The 18,442-nt window shown below is 34.6% G+C and overlaps 1 protein-coding gene across 7 annotated transcripts in view; it reads left to right on the top strand.

The window, feature by feature from the left end:
- Positions 1 to 18,442, top strand: part of MON2 (MON2 homolog, regulator of endosome-to-Golgi trafficking) — a 111,030-nt gene that overhangs the window by 59,597 nt on the left and 32,991 nt on the right. For all 7 annotated transcript variants that reach the window (XM_044941579.1, XM_044941578.1, XM_044941575.1 and 4 more), the window contains 7 exons: positions 4,194 to 4,295; positions 5,389 to 5,499; positions 7,607 to 7,782; positions 8,365 to 8,527; positions 9,071 to 9,364; positions 11,414 to 11,612; positions 16,297 to 16,925. In XM_044941579.1, coding sequence (XP_044797514.1) covers positions 4,194 to 4,295; positions 5,389 to 5,499; positions 7,607 to 7,782; positions 8,365 to 8,527; positions 9,071 to 9,364; positions 11,414 to 11,612; positions 16,297 to 16,925 — 1,674 coding nt within the window. The remainder of the gene's footprint in view (positions 1 to 4,193; positions 4,296 to 5,388; positions 5,500 to 7,606; positions 7,783 to 8,364; positions 8,528 to 9,070; positions 9,365 to 11,413; positions 11,613 to 16,296; positions 16,926 to 18,442) is intronic.

An 18,442-nucleotide genomic window follows, 5' to 3' on the forward strand; every position in this document is an offset into this window, starting at 1 on the left:
AAATTGTGTCCACTTGTGCACTCAATATTCTAAAAAATATTTCGATAAAAATTGAACACCACATTTATAAATGTGTTCCACAAATTAGTAATCCTAATGATTACAATTTATGATTGTGGCAATACACGTTTTAAATCAAGGAAAATATGTCTCAATTTCTTTTGCCTTCATGGGGTGGAAATTAAGGAGCTAGTCATTTCTTTCTGAGGGTAATGACTCTCCCTACCTTGAAAATTAAATTTTTGCTTTGCTTATTGATTAAATGAATCAAGCAATACTTTTGAGAACATTTCTTCCTATACTCTACCATTTTCTGTTAAACTTGGAAAACACAAGAATATTTGGGTTTATTGATACCTTAGAAATTATTTAAAATGCTCTCTTCATTTTAAGATTAATAAATATATTAGTTGGACCGTTTACAAGTAAGTGAAGTTACCCAGAAAATGATTAAAAAAGCAGAGAATGCAGCTTGTGGTTTATTTAATATCTAACTGTAGGAACTAAAATTACATTATTTGCCTAATCCTTAATTATAATCCTGTGTATTGTAGCCTGTCATCTTGGCTCATGTAAGTCATTTAAAGATTAGCCAACAAGATCTTAAAGAGCAAAGTTTTGTATATTATGGTACATACTTAGAGAATTATATAAACATGCAGGTGTTTGAAAATACCTGTTGTAGTTTGCTCCAAATCAAGGCAAGGATAATATACTGTGAAGTAATCAAATTCTTAATACTACTTTTAGTAATCCTACATCCTTAAGATTAATTCTTAACTCAACAGTGTAACATTTTTAATAGATACCTTAACTGAATCTGAGTAATGACTTGAGAATTTATGTATTCACTCAGCAAAGTACAGTATGTTTGCTATGTACGTGACACTCTGCTAGTAAATATAAAGGAAATTTCTATTTTCAAAGAGCATGTAAACCACTTGGTTCATGGATAACATTGCCAGATAAGGTGGTGAGAGAGTCAAAATAATTTATCAATGTCAGCTATTCTGAGTGAGTTAAATAGCTTAGGGAGTAAAAAATATATATCATTGTCCTTTAAGATGTGGTTTTAAAGTCACCAGTCATCTCATTTTTGGTCCTCATTTCAGGAGTTTGTGCTAATGTGTTGAGGTAGCTGATGGTAAAGCTTTCAAATTCTTCCTTAGAAGGGGACAGTGTTGATGACACTTGTGCAGGCATACTACCAAACTGAGTATATCAACAACAGAAATAAGAAGACAGCTGTTATCTTCGTTGTATGTCAGATAATAACTTATGTATTTCTGTTTAATCACTTAAAACAACTCTGTCAGGTTCAGTAGTAACTGCTTTTTAGAGATAAAATATAAAAATAGCTTAAATACCCTGCTGGGGTCACCTATTTAGTAATTGGTGGAGCTTAAATTTGAATCCACATATGTCTTATTCCAGAGCTCCATTCTTAAATCCATTTCACTTGTGGCTTTAACTTTTTGTGCATCAGAGTCAGGTATAGCACTTTTTAAAAATGCAGTACTTAGGACCACATACCAAGCTTCATGGATACAAGAATCTTGGGATATGAGGTCTGGACATATACTTTTAAATGCTGTGTGATTCCTGTGTATCCTCATTAGAAAAAAGAGGAGGGAAAGGAGGAAATAATACAGGGCAACATTTGTAGAGACTTACTATGTGCCAGGCACTTTCTAACATGAGAGGTCATTTCAGTATATTATTATCTCCATTTTATAGATTTAAAAAGTTAGCACAAAAGAGAGTGAACTTTTGCTGTTTGCAGCAACATGGATGGACCTGGAGAATATTATGCTTAGTAAAATAAGTCAGAGAAATACAAATATTATTTATTGTCACTTATATGTGGAAACTAAAATTAAAAAAAAAAAGCTAATGAATATAATGAAACAGATCCACAGAGAGAGGAAAGGAGGAAAGGACAAAATAAGATAAGGGAATTAAGAGGTACAAACTATTATATATCAAATAAATAAGTGACAAGGATATATCGTATGGCACAAGGATATATTGTATGGCATAGCCAATATTTTATAATAACTATAAGTGGAATCGGAGAAGGCAATGGCACCCCACTCCAGTACTCTTGCCTGGAAAATCCCATGGATGGAGGAGCCTGGAAGGCTGCAGTCCATGGGGTCCCGGAGAGTCGGACACGACTGAGCGACTTCACTTTCACTTCTCACTTTCATGCGTTGGAGAAGGAAATGGCAACCCACTCCAGTGTTCTTGCCTGGAGCATCCCAGGGATGGGGGAGCCTGTTGGGCTGCCGTCTATGAGGTCGCACAGAGTTGGACACGACTGAAGTGACTTCACTTATAAGTGGAATAATATCTGTAAAAAGTTTGAAACTTTATGTTGTACAACTGAAACTAGTATCATAGATCAGCAATACTTCAAAAAAAAAAAAAATTACTCAAGGTTACATAGCTATTAAGTGGTAGTGTTGAGATGTTAAAAATTCATAGGCATCAGTCTTAACTACTGTATCATATTGTCTCTAGAATGATGAGGTTCTTTCTAGTACACTAATTTTTAGGGTACTTATAATGTTAGCACAGGCAGGAAGAGTCAGTCTGACCACACTTTTCTTAAAACCCCAGGGTACTTGTTCAACAGTTTTTACTAGAAAAAAAAGATAATTTCACACATTTCCATTTTAGATTTTTATCAGTACTGTAAAAACATTGTGTATAGAGTCATTACAAAATCTTTTTACTTAAAAATTATAAAATTATGCTCATAATTTACTTTTAAAATTTCAGTTGGCTTCTATTTTTTCTAATGTATTGTCTCCATTTGAAGTACTACAGCTGTTTATCAAAAAATTCTCATAATTCTAGTCAGCTTAGTCTACATTTAAGTATATTTTACTATCTCTATTAAAACTAGATTAGAGATAGTTGCCCTTTGAACTTTTTACTGAAACTGTTCTTCTAACACATGGACTGAGTAATTCAGCCATTTATGAAGTATACTGATTCGCTTTCTGTTGTTGAAATGCCAGTGACTGAGGAAAGTGGTTTGTCTTCTTTCTCTGCAACTCTTTTATTAGGGTCTAAACTGACAACCTTTATTACCTCCTCCTTCTTGACATCATCGTTCTTTCCCCTGGTGTCTGGTGTCTTTTTTTTTGTTTTTTTCCTTCATTTTTCCTGATATTCACATATAAAACCTAAGCATTTGAAGACTTTTCTAGTAAGAATGTATATTAGTTAGCTCAGCCTGCCATAACAAAATACTATAGACTGGATAACTTAAACTATGGAAATTAATTTTCTCATAATTCTAGAAGGTAGAAGTCCAAAATCAGGATGCTAGCATGGTCAGCTCTTGTGTAGACTCTCTTCTGGATTGAAAGATGCCTGACTTCTTACTGTGTCCCTACATGGCAGGGAGAGAGGGGAAGAAAGGGACAAGGGGGAGGAAGAGGGAAATGGAGTGCACATAAGCTCACAAGCTCTGTGGTGTCTCTTCTTATGAGGACGTTGAACTTAATGTATTGGGGTCCCACCCTTAGGACTTCATTTGACCTGAATTACCTTCTTATAGACCCTATCTCCAAATGTCATCACCGTTGGGGTTAGTTTCAGCATATGAAGTTTGGGAGCAGTGTTGGAGGGTGGGGAGGGGCGGATCACAATTCAGTCCATAGCAAAATTCTTTCATTTTGGTCAGAAGACACACATTCTGTGTGTCTGGTATAGTTTTTGAATTTTCAAAGTTTCCCCACTAAAGCAGTCTCTTCCCAACCAAATTTTTCAATTAGGAGTCATACTAGATACTTGAGGGCTTCCTGGTGGCTCAGATGGTAAAGAATACACCTGCAATGCAGGAGACCTGGGTTCGATCCCTAGGTCAGGAAGATCCCATGGAGATGGAAATGGCAATCCACTCCAGTATTCTTGCCTGGAGAATCCCATGGACAAAGGAGCCTGGCAGGCTACAGTCATGAGGTTGCAAAGAGTTGGAGACAGCTGAGCAACTAACACTTTTTAGATACTTGAGGGTGGACTGAAAGGCTTGTCATATGATAACTGAGGTTATGTCATATTTATTTCTAATTAATTAAGTATATTAATTATAGTCATGCTCTTTACAGTATTCTCAGTTTGGTTTACAGTTGAAATACTCTAATTCTCCTTATGATATAAAAAATTTGTTTTTCTTCTAGGAACCATCTCTTTTTGCTGTTGCCAAATTATTAGAAACTGGTCTAGTTAACATGCACCGAATAGAAATTCTATGGAGACCTCTAACTGGCCATCTACTTGAGGTAACCTCTGTTTCTTTATTATATTTACTTTTTGTTTATAATAAAGACTTACACAGTGAATTAATGATTCTGTATAACCATAAGAAAAATCAGCATTAAAATTTTTTCTTGTACTTCTCTCTGTATATTTTATCAGGGACTAAAGTTTTATAGTAATCATTTTGGTAAAGGAATAGGTTGAAAACTTTATGACTAAAAATGAGTGCTATAACAATGAAATCTCTGATGTCTCCTTCACCTGTTAGTTTGGGTCCCCTTTCTTTTATTATATAATCTTTTGATCCCCTCAGCTTCAGCTGGTTCTAAAACTTCAAGGCAGTTAGGACCGAGACTTAGTACTAGACACTGCTCCTTTACAGACTTCCCTGTGATTATGAGGTAACATTTCTACAAAAGGGAAAAAACCTTCTCAGTATCACTAATTATAGATAGTACCCGGGAATTTTGTCTGGATTTGTATTCAAACTTGAGTGAATCTGAATACTTAGTTGCTTCTTATTGACAACTGCTTCTGTCAAATACATGTTTATGAGCAGTTTAGGTTTCGGTTGCCCTCATTGTTTCATATTATTTTAGTAATCTGAGAAGGGTACTGTTCTTAGTGAAAAAAAAAGTCCTTTCTTCTTTTTCCCTCCATTTTTTGAGGATTATTTTAATGAGCTATTAAAGCATACATGCACATTTCTTCATTATGGAATTCTCATCAAATGGCAAAAAATATGTTTTTAAAATTTTAGCTAAGTATTTGATTATGAAGATAGAGCAGATTAGGAACCTTAGTGTCTGCTTCTTCTGTTTGGTGACATCGTTTACTTTTATGAAATCCTTTCTTTTCTGTGAGTTGTTTAGTTTCATCTTTTATCTTCTATCTCTTTATTGCTTCCTCTTGCCTCATATTCAGAAGGTAAGCTTACTTACATTTTGTATATTTTCATATTTTCTTCAACCCTTATGGACAAACATTTTATATGATTTTTTAAATGTGGAAGAGTATGAAATGCAGTGTTTTCGTTTTTCTTAAATTAATGTGTGATGTATAGCTTAAGTATACAAATTAAAGATTAATTTTTGTTCCATATGTATATACCCTTAGGTGTGCCAGCATCCAAACTCGCGAATGAGAGAATGGGGAGCAGAAGCCTTAACTTCACTTATTAAAGCAGGATTAACATTTAACCATGATCCTCCACTTTCACAAAACCAGGTAAAAGAAAGAACCTTTTTTAAAATCACTTTAAGTCATCCTCTCCCATATGTAACTTTATTTGTAGGCCGTGGATCTCTTACAGAAGGTTGATAATCCTGGATTTTCAGGATTATCTATATTAAAAATTTTAAAAATTTTCTTATAATAGCACTAAACTTAAGTAATGAATTACCTAAAATTGGTCTCCCCATCTGGAAGATTCCTTCTTCATGCAGTGCTAAGTCTTCATACTTTGTTAGCCTCTTTTCCTTTGGTCCTTACCTGTCTTTTTTTTTTTTCTTCCCCCTACTCATTACCCTTGTGTGCTTAGTCACTCAGCCGTGTCCAGCTCTCTGCAGTCCCATGGACTGTAGCCCTCCAAGGTCCTCTGTCTGTGAAGTTTTCCAGGCCAGGATACTGGAGCTAGTTGCCATGCTCTCCTCCAGGGGATACTCCCTACCCAGAGATTGAACCCGTGTCTCCTGCATTGGCAGGTGGATTCTTTACCATTGTGCCACTTGGGAAGCCCTTACATGGGGGGAAACAAGTGGCAGAAGAGGCAAGCACAATAAAATAGATTTTTATTTTTAAATAATTTTAAAGGTTATTTTATACTTTCAGAGTTTTCTTTTGTTGTGAATCCTTTTTCCTGACTCCCAAAATCATTCACATATATCTTACACAGTTTTTAAAAAGCCCACCAAAGTTTTGTTTAAAGATTGAGTAGGAATGAGGCATTTAATAGCCATTCACATTGCCCTTACTATCTTACTGTAGTGTATGTGGATGTATTCTGCAAATTTCCTCAACAAATAATTATTGGGTACATACTATATGCCAGGCAGTATTTTAACTCTTGTAACAGAATGATGTACAAGACAGAAAAGTTCCTTAATTTTTATAGCTTACATTTTAGTGATTGCATATTTTTTTTCCTATTGCAATCTAATTTTTTTGTAAAGCCCTGTCCATGTATATAGTCTTAGCATCCAGCTTAATACCTGGCACATGGTAAGAGCTTAATATGTTTGTTCAGTCAGTGAACCAAATAAACGTATCCTTGGAGAGAAAACTAAAGCTAAGGCAGGTGCTTTCAAATGCTAAAGGAGTAGAACAAAGTGCTTTTTTCACTTTTTAACAGTAAAAAAATTTTGTGGTTTTGTGTCCTTTTTGTCTGCTAGTTCATTTTTAGGAGTATTGAGACTTAAATTTAAATACATGTGGTACACATTAATAGAGTAAATGAAAGTTAATTTTGGAAATTGGAAATTATTTTCTTCTCTCCAAATAGAGCTAAATATATAGGGTATATTTTCTATAGTGAGATTCATTTGTATATGGATCTGTAAATTTAATACCTTTTAACATCAGGTTACTCCCTATTTATCCTGAAATATAGTATCTTGAAGATAGATTTTTATTTTCTGTTATTAAAATATAAGACTTAGGGACTTGCCTGAAGTCCAGTGATTGGGAATCCATGCTTCTAATGCAGGAGGGGTGGGTTCCATCCTTGGTTGGGGAACGAAGCTCCCACATGTTACTTCTGTGGCTAAAACATAAAAAATTTAAAAAGACTTATGGGGCTTCCCAGTGGCTCAGTGGTAAAGAATTCATCTGCCAATGCAGGAGACACGGTTTCAATCCCTGATCTGGGAAGATCCCACATGCTGCAGAGAAACTAAGCTCATGGGCCACAGCTACTGAGCCTGTGCTCTAGAGCATGGGAGCTGGAACTGTTGAGCCCACATGCTGCAGCTACTCAAGCCCGTGTGTTCTAGAGCCCATGCTCTGCAACAAGAGAAGCCACCACAGTGAGAAACCCATGCACTGCAACCAGAGAGTAGCCCCTTCACGCCGCAACTAAAGAAAAGCCCGTACGGCAACAAAGGCCCAGGACAGCAGAAATAAGTTAATTAATTAAATATTTTTTTTAAAAAAAGACTTAGATGACAAGATAATCCTAGTGATTACTGTTAGAGAAATCATTTTTGATATTTATTTTACTAAAAAATTTCTTTTTACCATTGCAGTCTGAGTGAAGGTGAATTTAAACTTGAAAGACAATAGTAGAACCTTTCCATGTTCTGGAACTTCTCTGATTAGCTTCTTACCTTCTTTTCAGAGGCTGCAGTTGCTTTTATTGAACCCATTAAAGGAGATGTCGAATATTAATCATCCAGATATACGACTCAAGCAATTAGAGTGTGTGCTGCAGATTCTTCAGAGTCAAGGAGACAGTCTTGGACCTGGATGGCCATTAGTGCTGGGAGTTATGGGAGCGATCAGAAATGATCAAGGGTAAGTGTTTAAAATTAACATCCAAAAAGTAATAGGAAAAGGGAATTCTGCCTAAAATTATGAAATGATCGTTAATTTTTTATGTATGCCTTTTTTCCTTAAGTTTATGATCTAAAATAGTTTTCCTTATCCTACTCCCAGGGGGCTGTAGGGAATCATGAGGGCTCACTTTTATTTTGGAAGGATGGAAAAATTGCTATTTCTTTATCATTTATATATGAATACAAGGTTCTTACAATAAGAAAAATCCATCAAACAAACTTTCCCTTTCTCATTCAATGTCTAAATTTTGTTTGGCTAGTTGATGCAGAATAAAAATAATATGGTATTAATACATATTTTCTTTTTTTAGTTGACTGCTTTTCTTATGCCCCTGAGCTTCTTTATTTTTGTTTGTTAATTATTTTAATTAAGCATATCTGTTTTACATTTATGTAAATGTTGAAGTACTATATGAGTACTATGTTAGAGATTTTCTTGTTCCAATTTTAAGATAAAATTTTGATTTGTTCAAATTAATGTATGTATTTTTCCTTCCATTTCTCTTAAATACATGAATATAGATTTTCTTTTGTTTTTCAGAGAATCCTTGATACGAACAGCATTCCAGTGTCTTCAGTTGGTTGTGACAGATTTTCTACCAACAATGCCTTGCACTTGCCTGCAAATAGTTGTAGATGTTGCAGGTAGCTTTGGACTTCATAACCAAGAACTTAATATTAGTTTAACTTCAATAGGTTTATTGGTAAGTATGATTGCCTTTCTTATATAATCTAGAAATCACTGTTTGCAACTGAGAGTGAGTGCTAGGCAAGTGTGCTTTTGACTCTGGAGGAATCATTTAAATGACTTTTAAGTACATGCCAAACATATTGTATGAAGGGTTAAGTAATATTATTTAAGAAATAATTCTTTAAGAGCTGAATATATGGAATAACTTTGATCTGTTGAGCTGAAATTTGGTTTATATAAGATTTGTTATGGGAGGATTTAGGAAACAAATAATGGTACATACAAGAGAAATCAGTTGACTCTGATAGTAACATAAAATTTAAATTTTAAATCCAATTTTAAAAAAATATTAAAAATTAAAGGTTGCACTCTGAAATTCTGAAATGAGATAGATAAACTTGACAGAGGAAGAGATATTTTCATTAAATCCATTCTATTAGGAAAAGAGTTTCTGAAGTAATTGCTTTTAAGTTTTATTCTGAAAATCTATCTATTGCATATCTATGTGTTTAAAATAAAAATCTCTGAATAGATATTTTTCTCCTTGGCTCTTTAGTGGAATATTTCAGATTATTTTTTTCAAAGAGGAGAAACTATTGAAAAGGAATTAAATAAAGAAGAGGCAGCACAGCAAAAGCAGGCAGAAGAAAAAGGCGTGGTTTTGAATCGGCCATTCCACCCTGCACCACCGTTTGACTGCTTGTGGTTGTGTCTTTATGCAAAATTGGGTGAACTATGTGTAGATCCCCGTCCTGCTGTCCGGAAGAGTGCAGGGCAAACTCTGTTTTCAACAATTGGTGCACATGGAACTTTATTACAGCACTCAACGTGGCACACTGTTATTTGGAAGGTACCGTAAAATACCTTGGTTATCAGTTATTAATTAAGACATGCTTTTATACATTTTCAGCAACAACAAATTAAAATTAAAAATTTTTTTTTAGTTTTTTTATTGAAATATAGTTGGTTTAGAATCTTATGTTTGTTTCAGGTGCACAGAAAAGTGATTCAGTTTTACATAAATATGTTTTTTTGTTCCTATTAATTTTTAAAGAAGAATTTCCATCCATTTGTGCATTTGGCAAAACAGGAAAGTTAGCTTTGTAATATTTTTAATTGCACCTTGCATATTAGCAAATTAAATACTTAAAGCCTCATTTTTTTAAATTGGAGGATAATTGCTTTACAATGTGGTATTGGTTTCTGCCATACAACAAAGGAAATCAGCCATATATAGATATATTTCCCCTCTTCTTGAGTCTCTCTCCCATCCCACCCCTGTAAGCCTCATTTTTTTATCTCTGATTTCTGCCTTTGTTCTTCTGTTTCCCCATTTTCCTGGTGGTAAAAACCAGTAGCTGCTAAACTACCACATATACTTCAAATATAATTAAATGAGAACTTTATAAACAATATCAATAATAGTGAAATTTGTTTGTAGACTCACCAAACAAAAATCACCTCCCATTTGTAAATTCTACATTTGTTCAAGTATACAGTTTCATTTTTCAATTTTTCATTTTTATCCTCTTTTTAAAACATTCTTACAAAGTCAGCAGCTTATTAGTGAGTATCCCGTCTTTGCTAAAACACTCTCCTCTTTTTTTTGTTGCTTAATCTGTTCCATTTTAATAAAACTCTTATTTATAATCCTTTGACTGCTTTTGTGAATTTTTGAAATTAGTAAGTTTGACAGTAGACAGTATGGTAAACTTTAACTGTATTTAACCGTGTTTTAAGTTTAATAAAAAGACCTCAAAATGTCTTCTTAAAAAATTAATAATGTATGTTCCTAATAAAAATAATTGAAAGCCCTACTCCCTCCTGTGTCTTTTGTTTCAACTCCTTTCCCTAGCTTTATCAGATCACAAACAAGCTTAAGAGTCCTTTACTATTTTAAAACTGATATTTTCTCTGACTCCTTTTTCCTTTTCCTAACTTAATTATTAATCTTGCTGCCTAAATCTCAGTATTAATATTTTTTTCTTTTTCACGCCCACTGCATTGCCTTACCCCTTGTAATTTGATATCCAGATTATTCTACTTCAGAGTATCTTAAACATTAGCATGTTAACAGCATCTCCTAGAGGACTTGTTAAAGCACAAATTGCTGAGCCACTGTACCCAGCCCCCTAGAGGTTCTGATTTCTTTCCTGTGGCGTGGAGACTGAGAATTTGCAGATCTATGAAGCTACTGGGTGATGCTGATGGGGCGGGTTCTGAGACCATGTTTTTAGAACCACCGAACTTGTTCATTGGCTCTACAGGTAGTCTTCTAATTGCCAGATCTCTTGCCCTGTGCTCAGTTTTTCATACTGCTCATTTTTTCATAACATTTAATAGTGTTGATTATTTTCTCCTTGAAATTTCTTTTGGCTTCTGTTTCACAGTGTGCATCTGCTTCTCTGTTCAATTTTGTTTTATTTTCTTGGCCCCTATTCCTTCCCCTGAATCTGCATTTTAAATAAACATCCCCCAAATTCCAGCTGCTTCTTGCTTGATTTTTTTCAAGCATCCTCATCCAGACATGAAATTTCAGTAGTTACCTCTATCTAGATGTCACTCCTACTTAAATTTTTTTTTTTTATACTTACATTTTTTGCTGGACTCTTCTCTTTAGCTGCATTCCCTTCTTGTACATTATACCTTACGTGCTCCATTGGCACTCAGTTCAACAGGTCTTAAGTGATAGTCTGTTTGGTTTACTTTAAATTTTTATATTCCATGGCCTTAAGGATAAACTTAAGAATATAAGGATACCTCTGTTGGTCAGTTTCCTCTAAAATACAGGGATTGATCAGAATGTCAGGTATAATTCTTTGTAACAATGCTTAATTTCCTATGCTGCTATTTATGCTATGTTATCGGTATTTTTATATGCATTATCACAAATATTCAGGTTCTCTTTCATCTGCTGGACCGAGTTAGAGAGTCTTCTACCACAGCAGACAAAGAAAAGATTGAGTCTGGAGGTGGCAATATTCTCATTCATCATTCAAGGGACACAGCAGAGAAGCAATGGGCTGAGACATGGGTTTTAACATTGGCCGGAGTTGCAAGAATCTTCAACACCAGAAGATATTTACTTCAACCTTTAGGTAGATGTACATTTTTTTTTTTTTCTGAGTATACAAGTAATTAATGTTAAAGGAAATTTGGAAAATACAGATTCTTCACAGATTATATACATTGTTATTTTCTAAGAATAATCCATCTTAATTGCCAGTCTTTGTTGTTATGTGTGGTATGTGTATGAGCATAAACGTTTTCATTCATTTCCTTGAAAAATTTGTGTACCTACTGTGGGCATGTCTTGGGGATACAGTGATGAGCCAGATACCTACTGTCCTTGATATATCCTGGGTATGAAGGAGGAACTATAATTACATAAATAAATAGAAAATTGCTGCAATGATCAATGCTACAAAGGAGCTTATAATAGATTGTGAGCTTATAGTAGATACTTGACCAGCCCAGTGATGTATATAAAGGCTTCCCTGAGAAAGCAATGTTTTATCTGAATAGTAGTTCATCAGGCAAGGGTAGGATGAACTGGGGAGAGCCTTACAGGCAGAGAGTATGTGTAAAAGAGATGAAAGAAGATTGAGGAGATGGAGATGGTGTGGCTCCTGGCATGTTTGAAGGTCTAGAATGAAGAGAACATGGAAAAGAGTGATTCTCAGTGAGGTTGTAGAGGTAGAGGCCAGATGTTGCAGCACTTTGTAGGTTATGTTCAGAAGACTTCACTCTAAGAGCACTGAAAACCACTGAAAGATTTTAATCCATGATGTGATGTGTTCAGATATGGAGTTCAGAAAGATCCCTTCAGATGGTATGTATGGAATGGAATGGTCATAAAGAAGAATGGTAGGATACTATTAGATTGGTTAGTAAACTTGGTGGTGTATAAATATAAATAGATCAGTGCTTCTCAACCAGGGCCAATTTTGCCCAACCTCCTCCCTCCCCCCCACAGGATATTTAACAACGTCTGAGACATTTTGGTTGTTATAACTAGGCAGGGGCATGCACACTGGCTTCTGGGGAAGTAAAAGCCAGGGATGCTGCTACATATCTTACAATGCATAGGACAGCCGGTACAACAAAGAATTATCCAACCCAAAATGTCAGTAGGATTGAGATTGAGAAACTAGTGTAGATTATAATACCTTCAATTCTAGTGGTAGGCATGGGAGTGGTTGAGAAAAGTGAACAAATACTTTGGCACATAACTGTGAGCAAGCTGTACATATTAATTTTTCAACTTATTTTATGTTTGGCTTTTTTCTTCTCATTATGTTAAAAGCATAAGCATATTTATGATTTTCATTGGCATTTTTCTGTGGTGTTTATTATGTGCATTTTAAGGCTCATACATATCACATACCTATATATTTGATGATCTATATATTTGATGTCTATATATACACATTTTAAATTCTAGTTTTTTGTTTTCATATAAAATTTACATACAATGAAGTGTGCTAATCTTAACTGTGTGTTTGCTAAGTTTTGACAAATAATCATCATTTTTAATACCCCTATGGTACTTTATCTGAAAAGCTAAGATGTAATAGATACAGATTTATATTTTTAAAAATGAAGACATGATGCAGTTCATGTAGCTTCAATAATTTTTTTTTTTATGATTTAACACTAGGAAATGGTTTTTATTATTATTTTAGAATAAGATTATGGTATCAAGATGATGCTGGCCTCATAGAATGAGTTCAGAAGTGTTCCTTCCTCTACAATTTTTTTGAGTAGTTTGAGAAAGATACACATTAACTCTTCTCTAAATGTTTGGTAGAATTCACTTGTTTAGTCATCTAGTCCTGGACTTTTCTTTGTTGGGAGTTTTAAAATTGCTGAATCAATTTCACTACTGATAATGGTTCATATTGTCTGTTTCTTCATGGTTCAGATTTTCTCCGTTTCTTCTAGGTTGTCTGTTTTATTGGTGTATAGTTGTTCATAGTAGTCTCTTAATGATCCTATGTATTTCTGTGGTATCAGTTGTAATATTTCCTTTTTCGTTTCTGATTTTATTGATCTGGGTCCTCAACCTTTTTGTTTTGATGAGGCTGGCTAAAGGTTATCAGTGTTTTCAAAGAACCGGCTTTTAGTTTCATTGACCTTTTCTATTTTTTTAAAGTCTCTATTTCATTTATTTCTGCTCTGATCTTTATATTTCTTTCCTTCTCCTAACTTTGGATTTTGTTCTTTTTTCTCTAGTTCCTTTAGGTGTAAGGTTAGGTTGTTTATTTGAGGTTTTTATTGTTTCCTGAGGGAAGCTTGTATTGCTATAAGCTTTATTATTAGAACTGCTTTTGCTGGTACCCCATAGGTTTGAGGGGCTGGCCTGGTGGCTCAGCTGTAAAGAATCTGCCTGCCCTGCAGGAGACCTGGGTTCAATCCCTGGATTGGGAAGATGCCCTGGAGAAGGGAAAGGCTACACACTCCAGTATTCTGGCCTGGAGAATTCCATGGACTGTATAGTCCTTGGGGTCACAAAGAGATGACTGAGTGACTTTCACTTTCATAGGTTTGGGATCATTGTGTTTTCATTTTTATTTGTCTCTAGGTATTTTTTGATTTCCTCTTTGATTTCTGTTGTGACCCATTGGCTCTTTAGTAGCATATTGTTTAGCCTCCACATGTTTGTGTTTTGTAGTTTTTTTTTTCCTTGCAGTTGAAAATTTTGCCATTTGTAGCCCCATGGGTGGACTTGCAGGGCATTATGCCAAGTGAAATAAGTCAAACAGAGAAAGACAAATACTGTGTGATATCACTTCTGTGTGGAATCTAAAAAATGCAGTGAACTAGTGAGTATAACAAAAAAGAATCAGACTCCCAGAGACAGAAAACAAACTGATTGTTACCAGTGGGGAGAGGGAGGAAGCAGGGCAACGTAGAGGTAAAGAGACTGGGAGGTGTGAACTATTAGATGTACAATAGGCTAGAATGATGTATTTTACAACATGGAGAATATAGGCTGTATTTTATAATAACTGTAAATAGAGTATAACCTTTGAAAATTGTATAAAAAATTAAGAATTTTTTAAAAAGTAATGTTTTAACATAACGAAGTACAATATGTAATTATACTTAGTCTTTTAGAAAGAGGACTTCTTCCTAGACATGGAGTATATTAATAGAAGAACTGCAGATATTTTTCCTTCTTATAGCATGGAATATTTTAGACCTGAGACTAGGTCACCATTCTGGTAGGTGAATGTAATGTTTAATCTGATTTTTGAACTTGGATGGCAACAAGCAGAAGTATTTTGTTTTGCTGTTTTGATAGTTTTTAAACAAAATTTGTTAAAACTGTTTGAACAGTTACTAAAAAACCTGTTTTTTTGTTGTATGTAAATTATACTTCAGTTTTAATTAAAAGAGTATGGAGAGGAAGAAACATATAACTGGACAAGTGTTAATAGTCTATCCTGTAAAGCAGTGCCGTGCTTACTGTTTTATACCAGACTTAGTTCCAGCTATCCAATTCATTGAATGCTTCCTCAGTTATATGGGTTTATCCCTTCGTGAAAAAACCTAGTCTTTGATAGCTTTTGTGAAGTGAAAGTCTTTAAAACACAATTATCTCTATATTTCATAGCCTACTTACGTTATTATTTGCAAAATGTCAATTCCTCTGATTTTTACAGTATTTAAATACAAAGAGGTGAGTAATAATCCATGCTGTTATCAAAGCCATTGGGCCTGATGTCTATAGGAACAAGATCATTTTTTGCTTGGCTTAAAAGGAACAAGGGCTTCCCTGGTGGTTCAGTGGTAAAGAACCTGCCTGCCAATGCAGGAGACACAGCTTTGATCCCTGAGTCAGGAAGATCTCATGGAGAAGGAAATGGCAATCTACTCCAGTATTTTTGCCTAGGAAATCCCTTGAACAGAGGAGCCTGGTGGGCTACAGTCCATGGGGTTGCAAAAGAGTTGGCCATGGCTTAATGACTGAACAACAACAATAATAGAAACAAACCACACCTGGTTTCATTGTAGAGAGCTTCATTATAAATGTGCTCAGTTGGTCACAAGAATAGAGCAAGAGATTGAAATGATTAGTGGAAACAGCAACCACCATTCAGCCCATGCTGTGCTGACAGTAGATCAGTTGACTTGATTTTACATGAGAGAAATAAGTTTAGCCTCATGGTAAAAGGACAGTCTTATTTATGGTGCATGTTCTCCTGGCAACTTACTGATATGGGGGGAAAATGTTTACCTGAATTCTGCAGCTATAAAATTATTTAAATCTGAAAACCCAAGTGTAAAGTTAAGATTTTTATGGAGTATGACTTAGTTTATTTTCAACATTTAGGTAAAAAACGTGTTTCATACTGTCATAACTTTTCCTATATGCTTAAGAATGGGACCATCTTAATAAAGGTAGATGGTTAGATTGAAGATGTTACTGAAAATTTTTTGTTTTCACTCTTTTAAGTTTTTATTCTGTTCTCCTTAGGCAGAAATATTAGGATAGAAGGATGTATACATAAATTTATGGAGTTTTAAGTTCAAAACCTTATTTGATATACTCATTATCCTTTTCTTGGTGCCATTTATTCCTGTATCTGACAAAATTTTTTTACTGGATTTTTGGGTTGTAATGGTTTTAACTCACATTGTTAGTGCCTAAGCATATCTTTTTCTATTTCTGTAGGAATTTAAGCAGAAAAATAAAGCAGATAAACTTTCAAGTGTCTCATAGAGACAATTTGATCACTTTTATGGTAATAATTTTTTTTCCTCTTCTTCATATAGGAGATTTTTCAAGAGCATGGGATGTTCTTCTTGACCATATACAATCAGCAGCACTCAGCAAAAACAATGAAGTATCTCTAGCTGCACTGAAAAGCTTCCAGGAAATTTTACAGATTGTGTCCCCTGTCAGAGACTCAGATAAGCCTGAGACACCACCTGCAGTTAATGTCCCGGCACCTGTCCTTTTAGGGCCTATATCGGGCCCTAGCCTGAACAGGCCATTTGTAAGAACAGATTCCATTGGAGAAAGACTTGGAAGATATAGCAGCTCTGAGCCACCCGTAGTTACTGATGAGCTTGAAGATTTGAATCTCTGGTGGGCTGCATGGAATACCTGGTACAGAATTGGATCTGAAAGCACCAAGCCTCCTATTACATTGGATAAACTAACTTTCATTCCCAGCCAGCCTTTTCTTACAGCTTTAATTCAGATATTTCCAGCCCTCTACCAACACATAAAAACTGGTTTCAACATGGATGACTTGCAGAAGTTGGGAGTCATATTGCACCGTGCTGTTTCAGTCCCAATAAGTTCAGATGCCTCCCCTTTCATTCTTCCATCTTACACTGAAGCAGTTCTGACAAGTTTACAGGAAGCTGTACTTACAGCTCTAGATGTTCTCCAAAAGGTAATCGAATTTTAGTGGCTGTCTAAGCAATAATGCATATGGTTCTCTGGAATTTTTTTACTTTGCTAAGTAATTTTTGGGATAAATTCTGGATCATCAAGATTGTTATGTATTTATACTTTGGGATGCATTCAAGATTGTAAAGATCCAGTTAATTTTAACATTTGTATTTTTCTAATATATTTTAAAAGGTAATTCAGGTTTATTTTGAGAGTCTTCAGGCAACTGCCTGCATTCTCTTATTTCTGTTCACCAGCATTTTTGATTTGTTCATTCAACTCTTCACAAGAATATATACTTTTGGAGTGATAACTTTAGTAAAGTATTTCTGTAATTAGAAAATTAATTAGCAATGGGATTATATATTTTTTATCTGTATTTTAATTTTAGCTCTTGAATTGTTAGAAACCCATTAAAAAAATAAGAATAAATTTGTAAAGTGTTTACCTCACAGAAATTTTAAAAAGATATATTTTAACCCATGTGTGTTTTGATACTCCGAAAAAAAAAACAGATCTAAAAATTGTTAAGCAAATTCCAGTTGGCAAACAAGACCAGATCAAAATCAAAGAATTCTTTAAACTGTCAAGGTAATTGTTAGCACAATTACCAACAACCACCAAAATGTTGAACAAAACAAGTATGAACTAAAGAGTCCGCGATCCCAGCAAAGTAGTTATGACATTCTAACAAAATTAGAATGGAAGTGGATTCTGATTACAAATGTGTTATCAGTAGCCATTTGGGTACTACAGATCATGCTTTCTAATTAAACAATTGCATTATATCCAACTGGATTGATGAAAACTTTCACAGTAATAATAGTGGTTTCTACTACAACATAGTACACCTTGATTGTCTCTGGAGGAGGTCTAGCTGAGCAGTAATTCCTTGACCACCTTACCCCTAGTTACTCTGTGCAGAGAAATTGTATAGAAACTTAAAATGTAAGAAAATCTGGCATTTTAATAATTTTATTATAGGGAGGATCAGTTTTTCATAATTGAAATTAAAAGAGCTGCTTTTGTTTTCAATGGCAGAAGAAAAGTAGCCTGTCAGTGATAATTTTTTTTCTCCCTGACTGTGAGTATAGGTTGTTTATAGACTACTGTGGAGGGAATGGAAAAGTTAGAAAAGGAGAGCATAGACCTTGTGGGATGCCCATAATCCAGAACTCTTACTCAGGTGTTTAATTCAGGTTTTATACATATGTAGAGGATAGTAAACAAAGTTTTACTTAGAACAAAACCTCTGCTTTAGCAATAAGAGAGCAAATAGAATCATTCATCCCAAGCAGGCATTTGTTTTGAGCTTTGAGCTTTTTTAATGGCTTCGAAAAAGCACTACCTTCAGTTGGAAAGTTAGGAAGTTTTATTGTTGGAAACTTTGGAACTTTTACTTATATCAATTGATGTCATTTTGCATTACTAATTTTCACTCTAGCCATTGTTTATTACTTACGGGATTATTTAAATTATATTTCATAATACTTGAATGTGATTCAAACATATGGGGTC

This window comes from Bubalus bubalis, chromosome 4 (assembly GCF_019923935.1).
Source record: "Bubalus bubalis isolate 160015118507 breed Murrah chromosome 4, NDDB_SH_1, whole genome shotgun sequence".
Taxonomy (NCBI): domain Eukaryota; kingdom Metazoa; phylum Chordata; class Mammalia; order Artiodactyla; family Bovidae; genus Bubalus; species Bubalus bubalis.